This window comes from Microcaecilia unicolor, chromosome 5 (genome assembly GCF_901765095.1).
Source record: "Microcaecilia unicolor chromosome 5, aMicUni1.1, whole genome shotgun sequence".
Classification (NCBI taxonomy): Eukaryota; Metazoa; Chordata; class Amphibia; order Gymnophiona; family Siphonopidae; genus Microcaecilia; species Microcaecilia unicolor.
The window spans coordinates 253,646,692-253,670,132 of NC_044035.1; the positions used below are offsets into that span (position 1 = coordinate 253,646,692).

General features: G+C 42.0%; 1 protein-coding gene across 1 annotated transcript in view; it reads right to left on the reverse strand.

Moving 5' to 3' along the window:
• MAATS1 (MYCBP associated and testis expressed 1) overlaps window positions 1-23,441 on the reverse strand; it is a 171,385-nt gene that overhangs the window by 106,627 nt on the left and 41,317 nt on the right. The window contains exons 6-8 of the mRNA XM_030203997.1: window positions 19,802-19,971; window positions 15,704-15,881; window positions 5,287-5,444 (exon numbers count right to left, since the gene is read on the reverse strand). Of these exons, the coding sequence (XP_030059857.1) occupies window positions 5,287-5,444; window positions 15,704-15,881; window positions 19,802-19,971 (506 nt within the window). The remainder of the gene's footprint in view (window positions 1-5,286; window positions 5,445-15,703; window positions 15,882-19,801; window positions 19,972-23,441) is intronic.

A 23,441-nucleotide genomic window follows, 5' to 3' on the forward strand; every position in this document is an offset into this window, starting at 1 on the left:
ATCTCAGTCTAAATGCTTAGCTTGAGTAGAATACAACTCCTTGGGGAGGTGGTTAGGTATGTGAGGACTGACTATCCTGCTTGGCCTCAGAGAAAACCAAGTTACAGGTGTCCTCCATGGACAGTAAGATACAAGTCCTCACAGCATGGACTCCCTAGCTAAAGGCTGCCTTCAACAGAAAAAAAGGAAAAACAATAGCAAGGCGCTGTAACAGGTGGACAACACCACAAATAATTTTTGTGGCAACTAGTCTTTTGATTTTATTTTTTTAAGGTCACCAGATACAGAAAAAAAATGAACCAGAGGGCTGGAGCTGAAATCTAATCCTCAAAAAAATTCTGGAGGATTAACTGGCCAAACCTACTGTCGTGTCGGGAGTTCCATTTTCCAAATGGTAGAGGGCTATGAATGTATGAACAGATGTCCATGATGCAGCCTTACAAATTTCCTCCATGGAAGCTGATCTCAAGTGAGCTACCAATGCCATCATAGCTGACATTGTGAGCTGTGACATGACTAGACTAGAGTCAAACCTGCCTGGGTATAATCAAATGTAGTCTGCTAACCAATTAGTGTGTGTTTGTTGACCATGACTCCTACCCTATCTGGGTCAAAAGAAACAAAAAACTGAATGGAATTTCTTAGAGTTTTAGTCCATTCCAAAGAGAAAGCCAAGGCTTTTTTGTAGTCCAATACAAGCACTGCAGTATCACCTTTGTGAACAGAATGCCTGGGAAAATATGTTGGCAAGATGACAGACTTTTTAAGATGGAAATTTGACACTACCTTAGGAAGAAAATTAGACTGAGTGCACAAAACCACCCTGCTGTTGAAGAAGTTAGGCACTCAGCAGGCTGAAGTCATGGCCACCAAAAATAAGATCTTCCAGATCAGGCACTTTAAGTTCACAGGTATTCAGCAACTCAAAGGGAGCTCTCATCAGCTGGGTAAATACCATATTGAGGTCCCACAATACTGCAGGAGATTTCAAAAGAAGCCCCACATGACTCAAACAACTCACGGCTGTACAGAGATGAGTTTCCCTTTTACATGCTCCTGATAAGGTTCAATTACACTAAGGTGTACCCTAACGGAGTTGGTTTTCAAACCTAATTCAGACAAATGTATAGGTATTCAAGTAATTTTTACACGGGACAGGAAAATGAATCTACAGCCCTTCCATCACACCAGATGGCAAACAAACCAGCAAGACTTGTGACACACTGTCAGGCATAAGTTCATAAGAACATAAACATTGCCATACTAGGTTAGACCGAAGGTCTATCAAGTCCAGTATCCTGTTTCCAACAGTGGCCAATTCACATCACAAGTAACTGGCAAGATCCCAAAAAGAATAAAAACAGATTTTATGCTGCTTATTCCAGGAATAAGCAGTGGATTTTCCCAAATCCATCTTAATAATGGCTTATGAATTTTTCTTGTAGGAACTTTCCAAACCTTTTTTAAACACTGCTAAGCTAGCTGCTTTTACCACATTCTCTGGCAATCAATTCCAGAGTTTAATTATACGTTGCGTGAAAAAATATTTTCTCTGATATGTTTTAAATTTGCTACTTAGTAGCTTCATTATGTGCTGCCTAGTCCTTGTATTTTTGGAAAAAGAGTAAACAAGCGATTCATATCTAGCGTTCCACTCCCCTCAATATTTTATAGACCTCAATCATACCTCCCCTCAGCTGCCTCTTTGTCCTCTTATCAGCACTTTGCATTTGATTTGCCATTCCTTATGCTGTTTTCAATTATCTTCAGTCAGATCCTTCTTCCATTTTTAGAATGATGATCTTTTAGCTCTAATAGTCACTCACTAACATGCCAATTGCCCGCCACTTGCTGCCATACACTGAACCCCACAAAATGGCCCGCCCTTGTCACACACTATCTAACTGGGGAAGTGGCGGGAAATGTAGCCAACACAACAGACCAATCAGGGCCCTCTTCTTGTGACGTCTCTGCGGCAGAGAACAAGGCCTAGGAAGAGGCCTTGGGGAAGCCAGCAGCTGGAAGTGAAACTTGATGCTCGTGGTAAATGTAGGTTTTGTTTTGATCATGGTCTTTCTTTGGTCTTTCTGGGACATAGACCGTAGAAGTCCACCTGGTTCTGTCCTTATGTTCCAACTACTGGAGTTGCCACCAAAGCCCACTCCAGCCTCTCCAAATTCGTCTTGTCATTTGCAGGACTTAGATCGTAAAAGTCTGCCCCGCACTGTCCTTGGTTCCAGCTACTGAAGTTGCCATTGAAGCCCTTTCCAGCCCATCCTAAACTGGATTGCCATGTACAGAACACAGACCTACAGTCTGCCCAGCACCACCCTTTTTTCTTCACTGCTGGAGTCACCATCCAAGTGTCATTCACACATCCACACACATGCAGCCATTTAAGAGTTTTTTTTTTTTAAATATCATCCATTTTCTATATAGAGATCCTTTGTGTTCATTCCACACCCTTTTGAATTCCATCACTGTTTTTGTCTCTACCACCTCCCTCGGGAGGGCATTCCAGGCATCGACCACACTCTCTGTGAAAAAGAATTTCCTGACATTACTCCTAAGTCTACCACCCTGCAACCTCCATTCATGTCCTCTAGTTTTACTGTTTCCCCTTCTCTGGAAAATATTTTTTTTTACATTAATACCTTTCAAGTATTTAAACGTCTGCCTAATGATTGAATCTCCAACTAAAATGGTCATCCTAACCCTTCCCTCCTGGGCAGAGGTTCCCAGAGACACATCCTTGGTGTGAGAGAATATTGCATCCCTAGAAAGAAGGAAGGTCTTGGCTACAGAATCCTCTACAATTAGCTCCATTCCCTGAGTGCTAGGAGCTCTTTGCACCGAGTACAATGTAATGCCAATTTTTTAAAAAGGTTCCAGAGGGGATCCGGGAAATTATAGACCGGTGAGTCTGACGGTGCCGAGCAAAATGGTAGAGGCTATTATTAAGAATAAAATTACAGAGCACATACAAAAGCATGGGCTAATGAGACAAAGTCAGCACAGATTTAGTGAAGGGAAGTCTTGCCTCACCAATCTACTGCACTTTTTTGAGGGGGTGAACAAACATGTGGATAAAGGGGAGCTGGTTGATATTGTGTATCTGGAATTTCAGAAGACGTTTGACAAAGTGCCTCATGAAAGACTCCAGAGGAAACTGGAGGGTCAGGGGATCGGAGGTAGTGTATTATCATGTATTAATAGCTGGTAGAAAGATAGGAAGCAGAGAGTAAGGTTGAATGGTCAATATTCTCAATGGAGAAGGGTAGTTAGTGGGGTCCCTCAGGGGTCTGTGCTGGGACCGCTGCTGTTTAACATATTTATAAATGACCTGGAGATGGGAGTAACTAGTGAGGTAATTAAATTCGCAGGGTGGTCACGTCGCAGGAGGAGTGTGAAAAATTACAACAGGACCTCAAGAGATTGGGAGATTGGGCATCAAAATGGCAGATGAAGTTCAATGTTGACAAGTGCAAAGTGATGCATGTGGGAAAGAGGAACCCGAATTACAGCTATGTCATGCAGGGTTCCGCGTTAGAAGTCACGGACCTAGAAAGGGATCTGGGAGTCATCGTTGACAAGACATTGAAATTTTCTGCTCAGTGTGCTGCGGTGGCTAAGAAAGCGCACAGAATGTTGAGTATTATTAGGAAAGGGATGGAAAACAAACATGAAGATGTTATAATGCTGTTGTATCGCTCCATAGTGCGACTGCACCTCAAATATTGTGTTCAATTCTGGTCGCTGCACCTCAAAAAAGATATAAAGGAATTGGAGAAGGTGCAGAGAAGGGCGATGATAATGATAAAAAGGATGGGACGACTTCCCTATGAGGAAAGGCTTAGACGGCTGGGGCTCTTCAGCTTGGAGACAAGGCGGTTGAGGGGTGATATGATAGAAGTCTACAAAATAATGAATGGAATGGAGCGGACAGATGTGAATCATTTGTTTACACTTTCTAATAATAATAGGAGCAGGGGACACAAGATGAAGCTAGAATGTGGTAGATTTAAAACAAAGTTTTTCTTTACTCAGCGCGTAGTTGGACTCTGGAACTCATTGCTGGAGAATATAGTGACAGCAGTTGGCCTCGCCGAGTTTAAAGGGGATTTGGACAGATTCCTGATCATTATTAAGTTTTCTTGGGTTCTGCCAGGTTCTTAGGGCCTGGATTGGCCACTGTCGGAGATAGGATGCTGGGCTTGATGGACTCTTGGTCTTTTCCCAGTATGGCGGTGCTTATGTGCTTATATATGATCTTTCACCAACTGGAAGACAATCAAACATGTGACAATGCAAAAGACAGGATAGCTCCCATCTCATTGCTAGACTGCTGCCTGCATCTTAGCATTGGTGACTTGTTAATTAAGTTGCAAATGGAGTAGGAGTAAGTAAATTGATGTCTCCTAAGATTGATAGTTACATCTACGCTATGCTAGTATTTCTTTTAGACCTAAATAGATTGCACTTCTAAGAGCTAATTACTAGCTAATATAAATGCTAGTTTGGTGGGTTTTGGAGGGCTCACACATTCCACCACAAGTGTAATAGAGTGGATTATGGGCCTGGGTCCCCTTCTCCATAGTGCACTGTACCGACCACTAGGCTACTCCAGGGACCTGACTGCTGCTCTAATAGGACCGGCTATAAATGTGAGGCTGTTATAGAGGCTGGTATGTACTGTTTCTTTTATATCTTTAGGGGGTGGGAGTGGGTCAGTAACCACTGGGGGAGTAAGGGGGGAGTCATTCATTTCTTCCCCCAGTGGTCATCTGGACATTTAGGGCACTTTTTTGTGGCATAATCATTATTAAAACAGGTCTAGCTCAAAACGTCTTAGTTTTAGTCCTGGATGTTTTCAGTTTGTTCCATTATGGCTGAACGTCCAGGTCTTAGGAACACCCAAATCCCACCCTTAACACACCCCCAATATGCCCCCTTGAGATTTGGATGCACTGCAGACGAACTGCAAAGAAAACTGTCTGGAAAATGGGTTTCAAAAATACTGATTTGGACATTTTGATTAGAAAAACATCCAAATGCAGATTTATGCCACTTTTTAGACATTTTTCTCTTTTGAAAATGAGCCCCATAGTAACCTATGGAACTTTGTAAGTCTAAGTGCTTTGAAAATGAGCCCCATAGTTAGCAGGGGTGCCCTTCCCTGCACCAAACACTCCAAGTCTAACTGATTTCCCCTGTATTTTTGAAACCTTGGATCAAGAATTGCCATTTTCAAATTCACTCCACAACAGTACCATGTACATTTGTTACCTTTAATATATTCTTTTCGGATTCTTTTTATTTTCGCCTCTTTCTCCTGCTGAAGTCTAGACCAACGAGCATCCAGGAGCTCTATGTCAGCTTTGTTCTGTTTCTCCTCACGCTTCAGAAGCATTTTCTTTAAGACTTCTAAGCGAGCTTCTTGTAGCCTGTACATGAACAAAGACCAGAAAGAGAATGAATCAGATATATTTTTCTTTTACATTTCCTCTTAGCTTTTATAATATTCTAAAATTTAAAATAATCCATTTTTTTGTAACTTTTCTGTATCCTGTTATTGCATGTTGTCAGTGTCCCTAGTTAAGGACACTCCAACAGAGTGGACACCCCGGAGGGAGTGGAAAACATGAAAAAAGATCTGAAGAAGCTGGAAAAATGGTCTAACGTTTGGCAATTAAAATTCAATGCGAAGAAATGCAAAGTGATGCACTTAGGGAGTAGAAATCCAAGGGAGGCGTATGTGTTAGGTGGGGAGAGCCTGATAGTCACGGACGGGGAGAGGGATCTTGGGGTGATAGTATCTGAGGACCTAAAGGCTATGAAACAGTGCGACAAGGCGGTGGCCGTAGCGAGAAGGTTGCTAGGCTGTATAGAGAGAGGTGTGACCAGCAGAAAAAAGGAGGTTTTAATGCCCCTGTATAAGACGTTGGTGAGGCCCCACCTGGAGTATTGTGTTCAGTTTTGGAGGCCATACCTTGCGAAGGATGTTAAAAAAATGGAAGCGGTACAAAGAAAAGCTACGAGGATGGTATGGGAGTTGCGTTCCAAGACGTATGAAGAGAGACTTGCTGACCTGAACATGTATACTCTGGAGGAAAGGAGGAACAGGGGTGATATGATACAGACGTTCAAATATTTGAAAGGTATTAATCCGCAAACGAATCTTTTCCGGAGAGGGGAAGGCGGTAGAACGAGAGGACATGAAATGAGATTGAAGGGGGGCAGACTCAGGAAAGATGTCAGGAAGTATTTCTTCACAGAGAGGGTGGTGAACGCTTGGAATGCCCTCCCGCGGGAGGTGGTGGAGATGAAAACGGTAACGGAATTCAAGCATGCGTGGGACAGGCATAAAGGAATCCTGTGCAGAAGGAATGGATCCACAGAAGCTTAGCTGAAATTGGGTGGCGGGGGGAAGAGGGGTTGGTGGTTGAGAGGCTAGGATGGGGGAGGGCAGACTTATACGGGGTCTGTGCCGGAGCCGGTGATGGGAGGCGGGACTGGTGGTTGGGAGGCGGGAAATACTGCTGCACAGACTTATATGGTCTGTGCCCTGAAAAAGACAGGTACAAATCAAGGTAAGGTATACACATGAGTTTATCGTGGGCAGACTAGATGGACCGTGCAGGTCTTTTTCTGCCGTCATCTACTATGTTACTATGTTACTGTATAAATGGCAAAAATACATTTAAAAGTGACTGAAAACTGATCTTGTGGGAGGAGGTGGTTCAAATTTATTAATAACTACCATAAATACTTGGTATTGCTTGAGGAAGCTATAGTACAAGTTGTGATGAATGAACTATGTTAATTATATTAACATTGCATATATTGGGGGCCATTTACAACACACGTTAATGATATTCACATATGCTATTAGCAAATGACACCCTTATTAGAAATAATTTCTACTGTCCTTAGAAAGAACATTTAAATTTAAATATTTTTTGTTTTCATTCCTCAAGAAAAAAATAGAAAATATTTTGCATTCCAGTTCCTGAAGGACCAACATATAGTTGATGAGGGTCTCATTTTCAAAGCACTTAGACTTACAAAGTTCCATAGGTTACTATGGAGCTCATTTTCAAAAGAGAAAAATGTCCAAAAAGGGGCATAAATCTGCATTTGGACATTTTTCTCCCCAAAACATCCAAATTGGTATTTTCAAAACCAATTTTTAGACGTTTTTCTATGAAGTCCGTCAGAAGTGCATTCAAATCACAAGGAGGCATGTCAGGGGTGTGTTAAGGCCAGGATCTGGGCGTTCCTAACACTTGGACGTTTTTCAGTCATAATCGAACAAAACTGTCCAGGACTAAAACTAAGCCGTATTGAGCTAGACCTGTTTTTATAACAAATAAGGCACAAAAAGGTGCACTAAATGAACAGATGACCACTGGAGGGAATCAAGGATGACCTCTCCTTACTCCCCCAGTGGTCACTAACCCTCTCCCATGACCCAAAAATGCGATTTAAAACATTACTTACCAGCCTCAGATGTTATACTCAGGTCCATTAGAACGGCATGCAGGTCCCTGGAGTAGAGCTGGGTGAAGTGCGCTGCAGACAGGTGGACCCAGGCCCATCCCTCCCCCTACCTGTTACACTTGTGGAGGAACCTGTGAGCCTTCCAAAACTCACCAGAAACCCACTGTACCAATATATAGGTGCCCCTTTCACCTGTAAGGGCTATGGTAGTGGTGTACAGTTGGGGGTAGTGGGTTTTAGGTTGGTTTTGGGGGGCTCAGCAGACTAGATAAGGGAGCAATGGGGAGATGTGTATCTGGGAGCTTTTTATGAAGTCCACTGCAGTGACCCCCCCCCCCCCCCTAGGGTGCCCTACTGCTTTCTTTGGATGTTTGGGGGACAAGTGTACTAAAAATGCTGGCTCCTCTTACATCCCAGTGGCTTGATTTTGTGTGTTTTGCACTTAGACTTTTTTTTTTTTAAATAAACCAAAAACAAAATGTCCAAATCACAAAACATTGTTCTAAACAGTATTTTTGAAAAAAAAAGATAGACGTTTTTCTTTTTTGAAAATGACCTTCTTTCCTATTCAGATTTTGTACGTTTTTTGTAAAACGTCCAAAGTTGGACTTAGATGTCATATTGAAAATGCCCCTCCACATAACTTTGTAAATACAGTATGTGAAGTAATCGATCAATCTTGAGATGTACTCTAGCAACTTTGAATGTTTGCCCTTGCAATTTATAACTAGACATGGCAAATTCTAGCCGGATAGGGAATTGTAATGGCATACCTGTAGGTATCATTAGTATTCTTGTTATTAGTATGTTTTCCCCACCCTCCACCTCTCCTCCAAGCAAGGGGGTGCAATGAGCAGTCACACAGCTGTTGGCTCTGCTAGTCCCCTGCCCAGAACAGGAAGTTGATGTCAGAGGGGCAAGGGACTGGCAGAGCTGACAGTCAAATGACTGCTCAGTATACCCCCTTGCTGCCTGCACCCGGGGTGGACCGCCCCGCCCTTGGTATGCTAGAGGTGAGTGCCCTGCTTGATACTTGCATAATTCCTTTCAGTTCCGATGGTTTTCCCATTCTATTAGGTATTTGGGGGTTAATATTCCTGCGGATACCAACAAGACCTGTTCTCAAAAACAGCCCACCAAATTTCAAAGCACTATTGTAAACTCACTCTACGAGATTAACATATCTCATTATACCTATATAAACACCACAAACAAGAGATAAAGGTATATATAAAAAATAAAAAATTATATATTCTTTTTACCACGTTATTTGGTGGTGTTTTTCAAACAAGTTTCAATGAGGGGTGAGATTAAAGGACTCTCCAGTATGAAACATTCCTCAAAACATTCCAAACAGGAATAGAGAAAAGGATAAGTTTCACACAAGATAAATGTGGAGACTCCATAATATTTCTATATTTCAAACTGCCATAACAATCCTGCTCCAACCAGTTTCACCCTCCACAGGTTTCTTCAGGGAGCATCATACTAAAACATGACAAATATAGACAACCAATCAATCAACAAAAAAATCTCCAATTATTACATATATAAGAAAGGTTTAGACAGACTAATGAAAACTTATGTCAACAGGTAGCACTGTTTATCCCATATACTGGGACAAAACTGCAGAAGTCTACGATTTAGCTGATGATAAGTTCTTATGCCCAATAGTATGTACAGCTAAATCTTATGTGAAGGATTCTATGTCAGTGTTACACACGCTATCTCATGGCTTTTGGTATCTTTAGACATTCCTCAATATAAAGTGATTGAACTAATATTTGAAAAACTTGGATTTTTGTGTACAGAAAATATCCTTTTTGAAGGGATTTATTGATACTGGTTTTCAAAAATAATTATTTTGCATTTATGGATTGTTTTTACTTTCAAATACAAGGCACAGCCATGGGTGTGACAGTTGCTCCTTCGGTAGCTTTCCCATTTTGAAGTTAAAAATAAACACATCAAGGTTTTGGAATTCTGCCACCCTATGGCTGCACTATATCTATACTATATAAACAGTCAATCCTACATTATTTACAAGTTTATGAAGTTTGTGCAGACATACACAACACCTTTTTACTAAATGTAATGCTAAATATTTTATACTAAATATATTAGTGAGGAGTGCATTCCATTTATTTGGAAAGATACTGAGGAATGTTTGTTAGGAAAAGTTGATGGGATTTCATATACCAGCTTTCTGTGGTTACAATCAAAGCGGTTTACATATTACATACAGGTACTTATTTTGTACCTGGGGCAACGGAGGGTTACATGACTAGCCCAGAGTCACAAGGAGCTGAAGTGGAAACTGCACCTGGTTCTCAGGCCACTGCACTATTATGTACCCTTCCACGATCAGAATAACCATTTACCAGGTCATGCCACATTTCTTCAGATATTATTTCATTTTTGGATTTGTATGTATTCAAAAAACAAGGTTACACAGTACATTATTTAAGAAGCACGCAGATAGAAATAGTTTGTTGCATTATCAGAGTTTTCATCCAAGATCCGTACATAATAATATTCCTGTAGGGCAGTTTTTGCAATTGAAACGAATTTGATCCTCAACAAAAGAGTTTTTGGATCAGGCTGATCAGTTGAAAGCCTGTTTTTTGGAAAAAGGATATCCTCAATTAGTTATTTCTAAAGCTTATAACAGAACACAATGTGAGGATCAGGAGTGGTTACTGATAAGCATTGCTTATAAAAAAAAAGGTGATTTGTAAACATTGGAAAACGTAGGGAGACAGAGTGCTGGGCTTGATGGACCTTTGGTCTTTTCCCAGCGTGGCAGTGCTTATGTACTTATGTACCTAAATTTGCCTTTTAGCGGAGAAAATATTTGAGAGATTTTTTGGTACATACTACACTCCCCAGTAGGGAACAGTCTTTATTTATTGGAGGCCATAAGATATGTGGTAAATGTGTACTATGTTCACATGCCTTAGAAGTTTCTGAACTTGAACATCCTATAAATTGAGTAAGCCTACGGATTATGAATCTGAAGGCTTTGTGTATACTATTCAATGCTCTTGCCCTCTTCTATATATTGGGAAAACTTTGAGAAAAAAGTGAAGGCTTGTATCATTGAACAGTGTTCAGCAATTCAGTGTCACAAGGAGTCAGCTCCTCTCACTTTACATTGGGAGGAAGAGAGTCATACTGTACAAGATTTAGCATTTTGTGTTTTGGAACAACCTTAAAGAGGAGAGGGCTTGGCTAAATGCTTGTTGAAGCGGGAACTTTTTTAAAAAATAATTTATACAGGGGAAACCCTGACTCCCTGGGGTTGAATTCAGAAATTAAATGACAAGTTTCTTTTGTACTAGATAAAAATACCAAGGGAGATAAATACATAAACCCAATCCCAAAAGGTTTTTTTTAATATAAATATGGATCAAGTGTCAAAAATTACAACATAATAATTCGCATATACATACATACTTTATTGAAAATATTTTGCATTAAAACTAAATATAATCATGTCCTTGCATGAAGCCTGGAGGTTAAGCAAAAAAACTTCCAATAAGATAGATCATAAATCCATGAATCATATAAGACAGCTGGAAACCTCTCATTAGTCTATTTCACAAATACTCATCTGTTAGAACTGTAGAAGTCAAAAATCTTTTGTGTACACATAGCAAAACTCTGACCATGAGTAAGTCCATTCAAAATAGCTGGTCAATCTTCAATCATATTTGATCACATCCATATCACACAGGGTGAATGATTATAATTCATAACTCATGCATTTAAAACACCAGCTTAAATTATCATTGACCGTACTGGTGTTTTTCATGCCATTTGCTTGGCGTGCTTTGGTGGGTTATAAAAGTTGAGCACTGAATGCCTTTCATGCGATACCTAGGCTGGTATACAGTGCAGAGTTGCAAGAATGTCATTTTCAAACTGTTCATAGAGCTTATTTTTCTCAAAAGCAAGCGTTTTTTTGTGAGATGTGCGGACACCCCCCGCTGTCTGAAGTATACCTTGGAGAAGAATTCATTCCTTCAAGGCTTGTGGCAATACAGGCAAATTAAAGCATTCTGGGAAATCTGTTTACTTACCTACAGTCTATTATAAGTCACCACCTCAAGATCGCTCTTGAAGGAGCTCTTTTTAGTTCAGTTATAAGCAAAGATGTGAGGATCATAGGTGAAAAATTATTTTGGGGAAAGTCATGTATATTGGGGAAGAAATGCATTATCAATCACTGGTTGTTGAATTATCCTCTATCTATATGGTATTGTAGGAATAAGTTCCATGAGTTAATATTATGGGAATTCCGGGGGGTTCATATATCTCCTAAGAGACAAAAGAGATTTCTATCTGTTTGGAGTGCATATTTGCAGAAGAAATCTCCCAAAGCTTGTAGTCCTGAACCGGTTGACAGCTGAACATATAGGATCAGAGGGAGGGGGTTAAGATTATCTGGTCTGGATGAAGTTTGGGGTCCTAAGGATCAAGGCCCCAGATGATGGTTCTGTGTTATAAAGTTCAACCTGTAAGAATTTTCTGTGGATTAAAAACTGGTTAAGAGACAGAAAACAGAGAGTAGGGTTAAATGGTCAGTATTGTCAATGGAGAAGGGTAGATAGTGGGGTTCTCCAGGGGTCTCTGCTGGGACCGTTGCTTTTTAACATATTTATAAATGATCTAGAGATGGGAGTAACTAGTGAGGTAAATAAATTTGCTGACGACATAAAGTTATTCAAAGTTGTTAAATCGCAAGAGGATTGTGAAAAATTACAAGAGGACCTTACAAAACTGGGCATCCAAATGGCAGCTGACATTTAATTTGAGCAAGTGCAAAGCAGTGGCGTACCAAGGCGCAGGCGGTGGGGGCGGTCGCTCCGTTGGCACTACAGTCAGCCATTGGGATGTAGGAAGAACCAGCATTCTTAGTAGACTGACAACATAGACAACCCAGCAGAGCAGGGAGGGCACTGCAGTGGACTTCACATAAAAGCTCCCAGGCACACAGTTCACCATTACACCCTTGTATTGTTTGGGGAGTCCTCCAAAACTCATCAAAAACCTACTACACCACTACAATAGCCCTTATGGCTGAAGGTCACCTATACATGGGTATAGTAGGTTTTTGGTAGATTTTGGGAGGATGTAATACCGTCCTGGGTCTCCTCCACAGTGCACTGCATTGAGCACTAGGCTGCTCTAATACCAGCCTCTGAAGCTGTCATAGAGGCTGATATGTAATATATATGTAATAGTTGGAGATTTTTTGAATGGTTGATTGATGGTTGCCTATATTTGTCATGTTTTAGTATGATGCTCCACAAAGAAGCTTGTGGATGATGAAACCGGTTGAAACAGGATTGTTATGGCAATTTGAAATATGGAAATATTGTGGAGTTTTCTACTTTTAACTTGTGTGAAACTTATTCTTTTCTCTATTCCTGCTTGGAATGTTTTGAGGACTGTTTCATACTGGAGAATCTTTTAATCTCCCTCAGTGAATTCGAAGAGGATTAGATTTTCTATATTTTTCTAAAGAAACCTCTTTAATGTTTTTGTAAAGAAATACAAGAAATACCACCTTTTGGATGCCGTTTTGAATTCAATTTTGGTTGGTAGTTTTCAATTTTAACCTCCAGCCAGATGTCACAGCAGCTGCCCGAAGGTTCCTACTAGTGACTTTGCTATAAAGGCAGAGAGGAAAGCTGCACTGACTATAGCTTGGATCAAGGAGACTGGACACTGCATAGGTAAAGGACTGAGGGGTAGATGCACTAAAAAATCGTTAAAGCCCTTCCCTTACCGATTCCTTAGCGAATCGGTAAGAAACAGTCATGCATCAAGGAAATCACATGCAAATGAGCTGCTCGCTGCTAGCTCGTTTGCATGCAATTTCCTTCCAAGCCAGTTGGCCAGCTGAGCATGCCCAGAGCAGCCAAGCGTTATGCTGGCTGCTCTGCGCAAGCCAAAGACGTCCAAAAAGGACGTCCCTGGTGAGCACTTGTCAGAACCGCGGGCCGGAGCGCAAGCTGCAGCCTCACACTCTTGACACTCTCTTAAGGATACTAGAAGGAGCATCTCCTGTCACTGACCCTGGTAGAGCTGCTGATCTTCCTTCAGAGTTGCTACTGCTGCCCCTCCCCTAAAGTTGTTGGTGCCGCTGACCCCTCACCCACCTGAGAGCTGGTACCACTGACCCCCACCCACCTTGGAGCTGCTGGTGCTGCTGTCCCCCCCTCCTCAACTGCTGGTGCCTTTAAACCCCTCCCCTGTGAGACCCTCCTCTCACTATAACTTCCCCCAAGTACACACTCCCACCTCTCATTCTTTCTCCTTCCCTCCTCAAACTTGATCAACCCCACACCAGTGGCACACTCTCAGCTTGCTGCTCTTCATTCCCATGGCTTTCTCTGCCAGCTCTCTCATCCCCCATGTTGCACAATCACCTTGCTCAGCCCCTCCTCCATCCCCACGACACACAATTACCTTGCCTCGCGCAGTCCCCCATTATCGACTATTTGCACGTCTCTTCCAATTATGCCCCTCCTCCAGGTCTCTCAGCCAATCACAGCGTGTTTAGCTGACACTGGTGACAGCTAAACACGCTGTGATTGGCTGAGAGAGACCTGGAGGAGGGGCACAATTGAAAGAGAGGTCCAAATAGTTTTTTTGATTTGGACGTCCTCGCACGTCCCAATTCTCTCCGGCGGTGGTCATTACAGGCACTGAGGACACCCATCACAAAAAAATCTGGAGAAAAAATGTCCGAGTGACGTCCTTTTTTTTTTTTTGTTTTAGTGAAAGACGTCCATGTTAGGCACTTTAGGACAGCCCTGAAGAGCACTTGGACGTGGCTAGGCAAAGGTTTCCGGCTGCTTGCTTTCCAATGCACCTTGAAATGTACGCTTTGCGGCTGCACAGTACAAACTGCCGTTTATCCCCACTTTAGGGTTACTCGTGTCTATCGAAGCTTTTGAATCCCGAGTTTTTAAAGGAAGATTTAAAACTGATAGAAGAGCGAGAGTAAAAATTAAGAAGTACGACCTTTTTTTTTTTTGTTTTGAGTGAAGGACGTCCATAAAGGACGTCTCTGATGAGCACTTGGACATTTTTTTCCCCAATTTTTTTTTTTTTGCTAAATTTATAGAAGTCTTTAGAGGCGAATAAATCCCATGCAGACCTCCCGTTAGGTTTTCCACAGTTAGGCAATCGGAAAATGGTAGTGCATCTCATTACAATACGATTTATACACATTATAATACTAATTTGCTCATCTGTATTCCATTTTCGTTAGCTGCTACCGTGACAGGACAATGCCCTTTTGTGCACGTCCCTGTTTACTACTTGCAGGTTAAACTGACTAGAACCAGTTTAAAACCCACGTTGCTGGCTCCTTAAGTTTTGAGCATCTAGCCCTGAGAGTGCTGTTGCTGGAAATCTTTTTTTAACTTAATCTGGCTAAGGCTGTAAATCTGGAGGCTGACCCAGTAGGGGGAGCAGTGTTTGCCAGATATGCTCTCATCACTGGCATGGGAATCCAGAGATCCAGGTTGCTGATCCCAGCAGGTGATAGGAAAAATCAGCTGTAGTTTGATTGCTGCTTCAGAAAAGAAGCCCCTGAAATTCAGTCCTGGTACTACTAAGGGAGAACAGACTCAAGGCTTTACACCTCAGAAGTTCTGTTATCAAAACAGCTATACTAGTCCACATATCTTCTGCACCACCTGCTGGAGACAGGGAAATAATGAAGAGCTGAAAACTGCACTTCTACAAAGGGAGTGACATCAGTTTTGAGATTTGTTTTCTCTCTCTCCATCTACCGAAGGACATAATTCAGTTGTCTAGACTGGTCTGGCATAGATGGTACAGAAAATATGTTGTATGACCAAAACAGAGGAAATCTCTTGCAAACAGCAAGAACACACAACCACAGCGAAGGAGACAAAGATCACACAGATGATACTCAAAGTAAGAGTTCTTTATTCACATCCTGTGAATAAAGAACTCTAACTTTGAGTATCTTCCATGTGATCTTCGTCTTCTTCAATATGGTTGTGTACAGAATATGTTACCATAATTGAGTCTTGCTTCAGTAACTTACTGCCGCTTTTACTACTGGCTGCAGAATGCATGTGATTCATTTCCAACTCATGCTTTACAGTCAAATGCAGGTCCTTGTTTTTTATTTTTCAGTTTGAAAATAGATACTCACTTTTCTATTTCATGTTCTCTGAAGGCCCACTCCTTCAACTCTTGGTCACGCATCATCTTTTTCCTTTTCTCATGCTGTGAGGTATCATGAAGAGGTGGAAGAGATGCTTCCCAGATTCGTTTCTCCCGGGCACGTTCTATCATCTCCACCTCAGCCACTCCTGCAGGGAGACCCCGACCTTCAGGGAATTCAGAGAAACCGCTCTGAGAAATGCCCATGAAAATCTACACATATCGTCACGTCAAAATATTTCATTAACTGTCAGTTTCACTGTCAATTCTATTATGAGAAATAAACAATAGAACTGGAGACTTAAGCAGCAATTTTAAACACCTGCCATGTAGAGAATGACACGGGGATGGGGACCCGCAGTAACCGCGGGGATGGGGACAGGGACAGAGCTTGCATGGACGGGGCGGGGACAGCGACAGAGCTCATGAGGATAGGGACAAACTTTGTCCCTGTGCCATTTTCAACTTTGAAGCCTATTAATGAACTGGACTGTTACTTATGTTTGAGTGATGCAGACAACGATGTTTTGATTATTTGGAAATACAAGCAAACATGCTGGCCACAACTAGCAAAATTTGCATGGGGGAATCCTGTAAATCCTGCTACCAGAATATCTTCTAAGAAGAAATCTTCTATTGCAGGAAGAACTGTGGAAGACAGGAAAATTAGACTGAATCCTGAGATTATTGATGACCTTATTCATCCACAGATTAAAAAATCATAACAGTGCTTCATAGGGCATATTTCTCTCCTCTAGGGCATACAGAATGGGTTGTATTAGGATTCCTTAGGGTAGTAGAAATCAGCTACTGTTGAGGTTGGAAGGGTAGAGGGTGGTGGTGAGGAGGTTCATTATAGTTGCTTGCTGTTATTATTGTTTTCTATTTGTAATTTATACACAATAGTTGCACAGCATATTGTTCCTTTTTATACTTTAATACAAAGATTTAAATATAAAATCATAATTGTTTGAGGCTTCTGCAGATGAGGACAGAGCCCATGGAGACAGGGCCTGTGGGGAAGGGGCAGGAGGATGGAGACAGAACCTGCGGAGGCGAGGCGGGGATGGGGACAGAACACATGGGGACGGAGACAAACTTTGTCCCCATGTCATTCTCTACTGCCGTGTACACCTTGGCTATGGACTTTTATACTTGCTTTCTGTGTGGACTAAATTTGGTTGAAAGAAAGCACGCATACATTCAAAATTGTAATGTACATTTGTTATTTACAAATCCTAACCAAAACACAAGCTTAACTATTCATCTCTTTAATGGATAAAAGTGCACTAATTGTGGTAACTTTCAAACTTTATTGGGACAGCTGCAGTAATTTTTACCTGTAGACTGTGCATTGACCTGCAAACCAAAAATGCAAAGTACCCATGGCCAGCCCAAGGGTATCCAATACCCTAGACAAAACTTCAGCCTTATCACACCCCCTCCCCAATAGCTTAGCACCTTGAATTTTTCTTTTACTTTTTATTTTTTATTAGAACAAAAAGATTGATACACTTACAGCTACATGGAGAAACAAAACAATGCAAACAAGACCCCATCTATCCCCTCCCCAATCCTCTTTCCCACCCCAGAACAGAACAAGGACCATGTGATGGCTTCCTTAGGAATCTAAACACTCCTTCACTTCAATGTACAAGATTAGGCCGGTGAAACAATCAACCATGGAGCATCTAGATTGACCCTGGACTGAAGTCTCCAAGTAGTATAATGGTCCCAATGTTTATGGAAACAGAGAATCTGATCAGTTCGCATGGCTGTTAATTTAGACATCTGGTAGAGGTAGTCCATCTTATGAATAACCTTCACCACCAGAGGCGGGAAAGAATTCTTCCAGGCAGCCACCAGTGCAATTTTTCCGGAAGCCAATCTATGGATCTCTGGTTTAACTCCCCAGCAGTTGAAAATGTAATAGGCAATATTCCGCTGTGACTGGGTAGTCCACCTCCATAAATTAGCAAAGGATGCGAAGTAATTCTGTCCAGAAGCCCTTAATTTTTGGGCAGGACCACCATATCCCCCACAGCCATGCAGCACCTCCAACACTGGCCCAAACCCTGACCATATATCTTTGCCAGCCTGTGGAGGGTATAGTACCAACGATATAATAACTTGTACCCATTTTCCACCAGGGAACTAGAAACAGATACCTTTAGTAAATAGCCAAAGGCCTTCTCCCAACTATTCAGGTCATGGCTGACCCCTAGGTCCTGTTCCCAGTGCTGTGTATATCGCAAGATAGGAGTCTGAAATGATAAGGCAGTATATAAACGGGAGACGCAGCCCCTGGTACTCCCCCCCCCCCAAAGTGCACATTCTAAAGCTGTTTCCTCTAATGCTAGTTTCCCCTTAGCCCTGCGACAAATATAATCCCGTACCTGCCAATAATGGAACTGGTAGTGTTGCGGCAGGTCACAATCCTCCTGAAGGTCTTCAAACGATACTAATTCTCCTTCCTCCCAGATTTGTCCCAGCTGGGTCAGGCCCTGCTGCTCTCAAAATTTAAATATTGAATCTCCTGCTCCAGAAGGAAAGCCTGGGACATTGCAGATTACCATTTGGCATAAACAATGTCCATCGGGAAAACATTTACCCCGGATGGCATACCAAGTTTGAAGGAGATAGTGTACGGCCAAAGGGGTTCCCTTGAGGAACGCTAGGAGCCTCGGTTGTGGCAGCCAGAGCCCAACTGCATGGATCCCAGCTAATGTCACTCAATCTGAAGTCGGGGATTTTTGATGCCAGCAATCCACTCCGCAAGCACCCGAAGTTGTGCTGCTTTAAAATATAACAAGAAGTTGGGAACTCCCATACCTCCTTTCAATTTAGGCTGAAATAATACATCTGCCCACATCCTAGGTGGCGTACAGTTCCACATATATATGCAAAAACGTTTCCATTTCAATTGGCGAAAAATTTGGCCAGGTATGAGCAACACAATGAATAAATATAACTTGGGCAAGAGCATAATTTTCACTGCATGTACCCTCCCCAGTCAACTACTACTACTTATCATTTCTAAAAAGCTACTAGATGTATGCAGTGCTGTACACTTGACCATGAAGAGACAGTCCCTGCTCGACAGAGCTTACAATCTAATTAGGACAGACAAGAGATAAGGGAATATTAAAGTGAGGATGATAAAATAAGGGTTCTGAACAAGTGAATAAGGGTTAGGAGTTAAAAGCAGCATCAGAACGGTGGGCTTTTAGCATAGATTTGAAGACGGCCAGAGATGGAGCTTGACGTACCGGCTCAGGAAGTCTATTCCAGGAATATGGTGCAGCAAGATAAAAAGAACGGAGTCTGGAGTTAGCAGTGGAGGAGAAGGGTGCAGATAAGAGAGATTTACCCAGTGAACGGAGTTCCCAGGGTGGAATGTAGGGAGAGTAGAGAGGTACTGAGGAGCTGCAGAGTGAATGCACTTATAGGTCAATAAGAGGAGTTTGAACTGTACGCGGAAACGGATAGGAAGCCAGTGAAGTGACTTGTCAAGTGGAGTGGAGGAGTGGCCTAGTGGTTAGGGTGGTGGACTTTGGTCCTGGGGAACTGAGGAACTGAGTTCAATTCCCACTTCAGGCACAGGCAGCTCCTTGGGACTCTGGGCAAGTCACTTAACCTTCCATTGCGCACAAATAACAATGCACAAATTATACTTTTTTGAAAAAAGTCTAAATTTGTGCAAATACATATGTATTTTAAAAAAATGTATTCATCACAATCTCTATTCCACCTAAACTGTGCTGCAGGGAACACCTATATGCAAATTTCATAAAAGCAGATGCATGCTTTCCATGTGCATACTTTTTACATGAGTACATTGTCAAGCAAGTTTATAAACGACATGTTCCAAAAAGCATTATAAAATTACCCCCTAAGTGTGATGCCCTAAGTAAAAGAAGATGATTTCAAATAAATGATAACAGAGATATCTGATTAGTTGATGCATCCAATGAGCACTGCAGATTATTATGGGGCCTCGTCTGTGAGGAAAAAATGTTATCAATATGAATATCCTGCAATTGTTACAATTCCTATCATTAGAGCATTTTCTTGTTCATGTACTCACCCCACGTAAGGTTGGCAAGTGTAAGTAGCTCAGGGATAGACTCAGGCAGGAGCACATAATAGGGAGAATAGGGGTCCGTTTGAACCTCACCATCACGGTAATCTGTCTGAATACCCAAAGAACGCACACGAGAAGTAGCTGATTTTTTAATATTCTCTGCTAGCTCTGCCCTAAAGGAAAGCCAATATAGGTACATTAAAACATGTTTTTGAATAGTTGATATTGTTATTAAACATTATCAACCTCCTCCATGAGTTAAAATGCAAATCACTCATCCCTAGATTCTATATAGCATGCCTAAAGATCTGCGCCAAAATCCAAGCTGATCCTATAATAATGCGCATAACTTAACAAGCTTAACAAGCTATTGAGCGCTGATAACAGTACTTTCCAAGAAATAATGAGCACTAATTGGCACTAATTAGAATTTACGCACACAACTCATTAAGCGTATTCTGTAACGAAGTGCATCAAACTTCTAATTTGTGCATGCAAAAAGGGGCATGGTTATAGGCGGGGAAATGGGTGTTTCATGGGCATTCTGAAATTTACATACATTTAGAATATGGCCCAGTGTGTGTAAATCTATGTGCCGGGATTTATGCCACATTTTTGTTGGTGTAAATGGATGCATGCACATTTAGACACTAAGATATCAACTAAGTATATTCTATATACTGCACCTAAATCTAGGCACCGATTATAGAATACGCTTAGTCGGCACTGATTTCAGCACCAATTTTTTAGGCGCCATATACAGAATCTCCCCCTTAACTGCATCTAAAATAAAACATGTCTTTATTTTCAAGTACCTTAGGTACATTTTGCTGTAGACTTATAATATTTCAACCCAAGTTCATTACTTACATCCTTGTGCTCATTTACAGGCCCTTTCACTAATGCTTAGCACGTGCTAACAGAATTAGCGCACGCTAAATGCTGCACATCCTATTTTATACCTATGGGCCACATGGCACTAAGCACATGTTAATGTCTGTTAGTCCGCGCTAAGCTTTAGTAAAAGCGCACCTTAGAGAGCAATTTTCAAATAGTATGTAGGCCACATTGCGTGCATTGAATAGCTGTGGCCTACAAATAAAAAGAAATAAATATACATGTAATTTTCAAAGAGAAACTATCTGTGCCGTTTCTCTTTGGAAATCAAGAAGTGTTAAATAAATCCTAAAAATGTTCGCACTTGCTATTTTGTGAGGAGCACACAGAATAGCCCATGTGGATTTGAAAAAATACAGAATGGCATAAAAGCATGAAAGATGATATGACAGCATGTACTTTGCCATTAGGTGTGTACAGGGGCAGAGTTTGGGCACAATTCGTAAGTACGCACATAAATTATAAAATATGCTAATCTACGCGAATATATGAATATTCGAAGTGCAGACATTTACACCAGCTCAAGAGCTGATGCAACTGTCCATGCCTGCAAGACAGACTTGATTTCTGCTGTTTACGCTAATATTTTATAAGGACATATAGACGCCTATCCAGCTCATAATCGAAAGTGATCGCCGGCCATTTCCCAACACAAATCGGGAGATGGCCAGCAATCTTGGAAAAGCGGCGAAATCGGTATAATCGAAAGCTGCTTTTTTTGACAGAATCGCCGCTTTCCCGTCGCCTCGCTGGCAAAAGTTCAAAGGGGCGTGTCGGCGGCGAAGCGAAGGCGGGACATGGGCAGGTATGGGCGTAGCTACCAGATAGCCGGCTTTCGACGATAATGGAAAAAAAATACTGCGTTAAGCAGTATTTCGCTGGGTTTACTTAGTCCTTTTATTTTCATGACCAAGCCTCAAAAAGGTGCCCAAACTGACCACATGACCACTGGAAGGAAGCGGAGAAGACCTCCCCATACTCCCCCAGTGGTCACTAACCCCCTCCCACCAAAAAAACCCCACTTTAAACACTTTTTTTCCAGACTGTATGTCAGCCTCAAATGCCGTAACCACCTCCATGACAGCAGAATGTGTTCTGTCCTCCGACAGCCTTTTCCTGCTTGTGATGTGGCTCTGGGGTGAGTGTGACACCTTTTCTGTTATTTGCACTGCAGAGTCACATCAGCAATGCATTGTGGTGGGTGTAGGTATTGGTAGTTGGTAGGCTCTACTCCCCTGGTGCTTTCCCCCTGCTTACTGGGTCAGAGTGTGCCCTGTTTTGTTTCCTGTTGTAGTCCATGCGGTAGTGGCCATTTTTGTAAGCCAGTTTTAGTTCCCTTTCCTGTGTTACCCACGTTAGAGAACGTAGTTCTTACCTTGAATGGTGCTGAAAGAGGGCATTGTACACCATTGTGCCAGCTCTGACCTACTGCTCATCTTAGTACCAGGGGACTCTTTGCCAGTGGGGCACAACCTCTGATCTGCAGTTAACTGTGAGTAAACGTGCTTATTCAAATAAAGGACTTTTTCAAAGAGATTAATCTTCAGGTGTCAACTGGTGTGCCAAAGTTATACAGCAGCAATAAGTCCTAGAGGCTGTATGCAGGTCCCTGGAGCAGTTTTAGTGGGTGCAGTACATTTGTGGGTAGTGAGTTTTTGGGGGGGGTTGGGGAGCTCAGCTCCCAAAGTAAGGGAGCTATGCACGTGGGAGCTTTTCTGAAATCCACCGCAGTGACCCCTAGGGAGCCCGGTTGGTGTCCTGCCATGTCAGGGGGGCCAGTGCACTAAAAATGCTGGCTCCTCCCACGGCAAAATGCCTTGGATTTGGCCAGGGTTTGAGATGGCCGACATAACTTTCCATTATCGCTAAAAAACGAAGCCGCCCATCTCAAACCCCGGCCAAATCCAAGGCGTTTGGCTGGCCGGAACCATATTATCGAAACAAAAGATGGCCGGCCATCTTTTTCAAAAATACGGGTCTGGCCAGCTGTTTGCGGCACCGCCAAAATACATCGCCGGCCATGTATTTGGCTGGTGCCGTTCAATTATTCCCCTCTATGTGCCTTTATAAAACAGCGCTCAAGTTGTTCTTTAAACCTAGATGTTATAAAATTACACAAAAGCCCTGAGTAAAAGGGATTGTGAAAATTGCTGTCTCCATGATTAACCTATCACGCTTAACTTAAATGAATTCCTCTTTTTGGTGTAGGAAGAAGGTAACTAATAAAGTTACAGCAATACTCATGAATCTCCTAAATTAAACTGTATATATAGGCAAGATACAAACACTGAATTCCTCATGGTCAATATGTCAAATTTTGTAATATACTTGTAAACACTATCACAGCCCAATCACAAAATAGTCCAAGTTTACTGTGGATGTGCGTTTCCCTTCTCCTTATTCCCTACTTGAATTTTAAAAGGTAGCCAAGACTATCACTCGTGCTATGATAGTATCTCTCTAACCATCAACTATCCCCACCTCATTTGCACTCCTATCAGTGTTTACAAAGGTTTGCTTGTGGATGTTTTGATAATTATCATGTCCTTCTGGTAACTTGCAAGTCCTGTTCTGGCAAGCAAGGACCAATTTGCTTGCCAAACAAGTATGATTGCACTTTTCAAGCCTATATGAAAAGTATGGCACAAATAGCTATGTCAACACATGGTTGACAGCCTGGGCACACTTGAGGTTTCATTGGTCCAGCTGTATCTGGTCTCCAATAGTTGAGCCAGCTCAGCTGAAC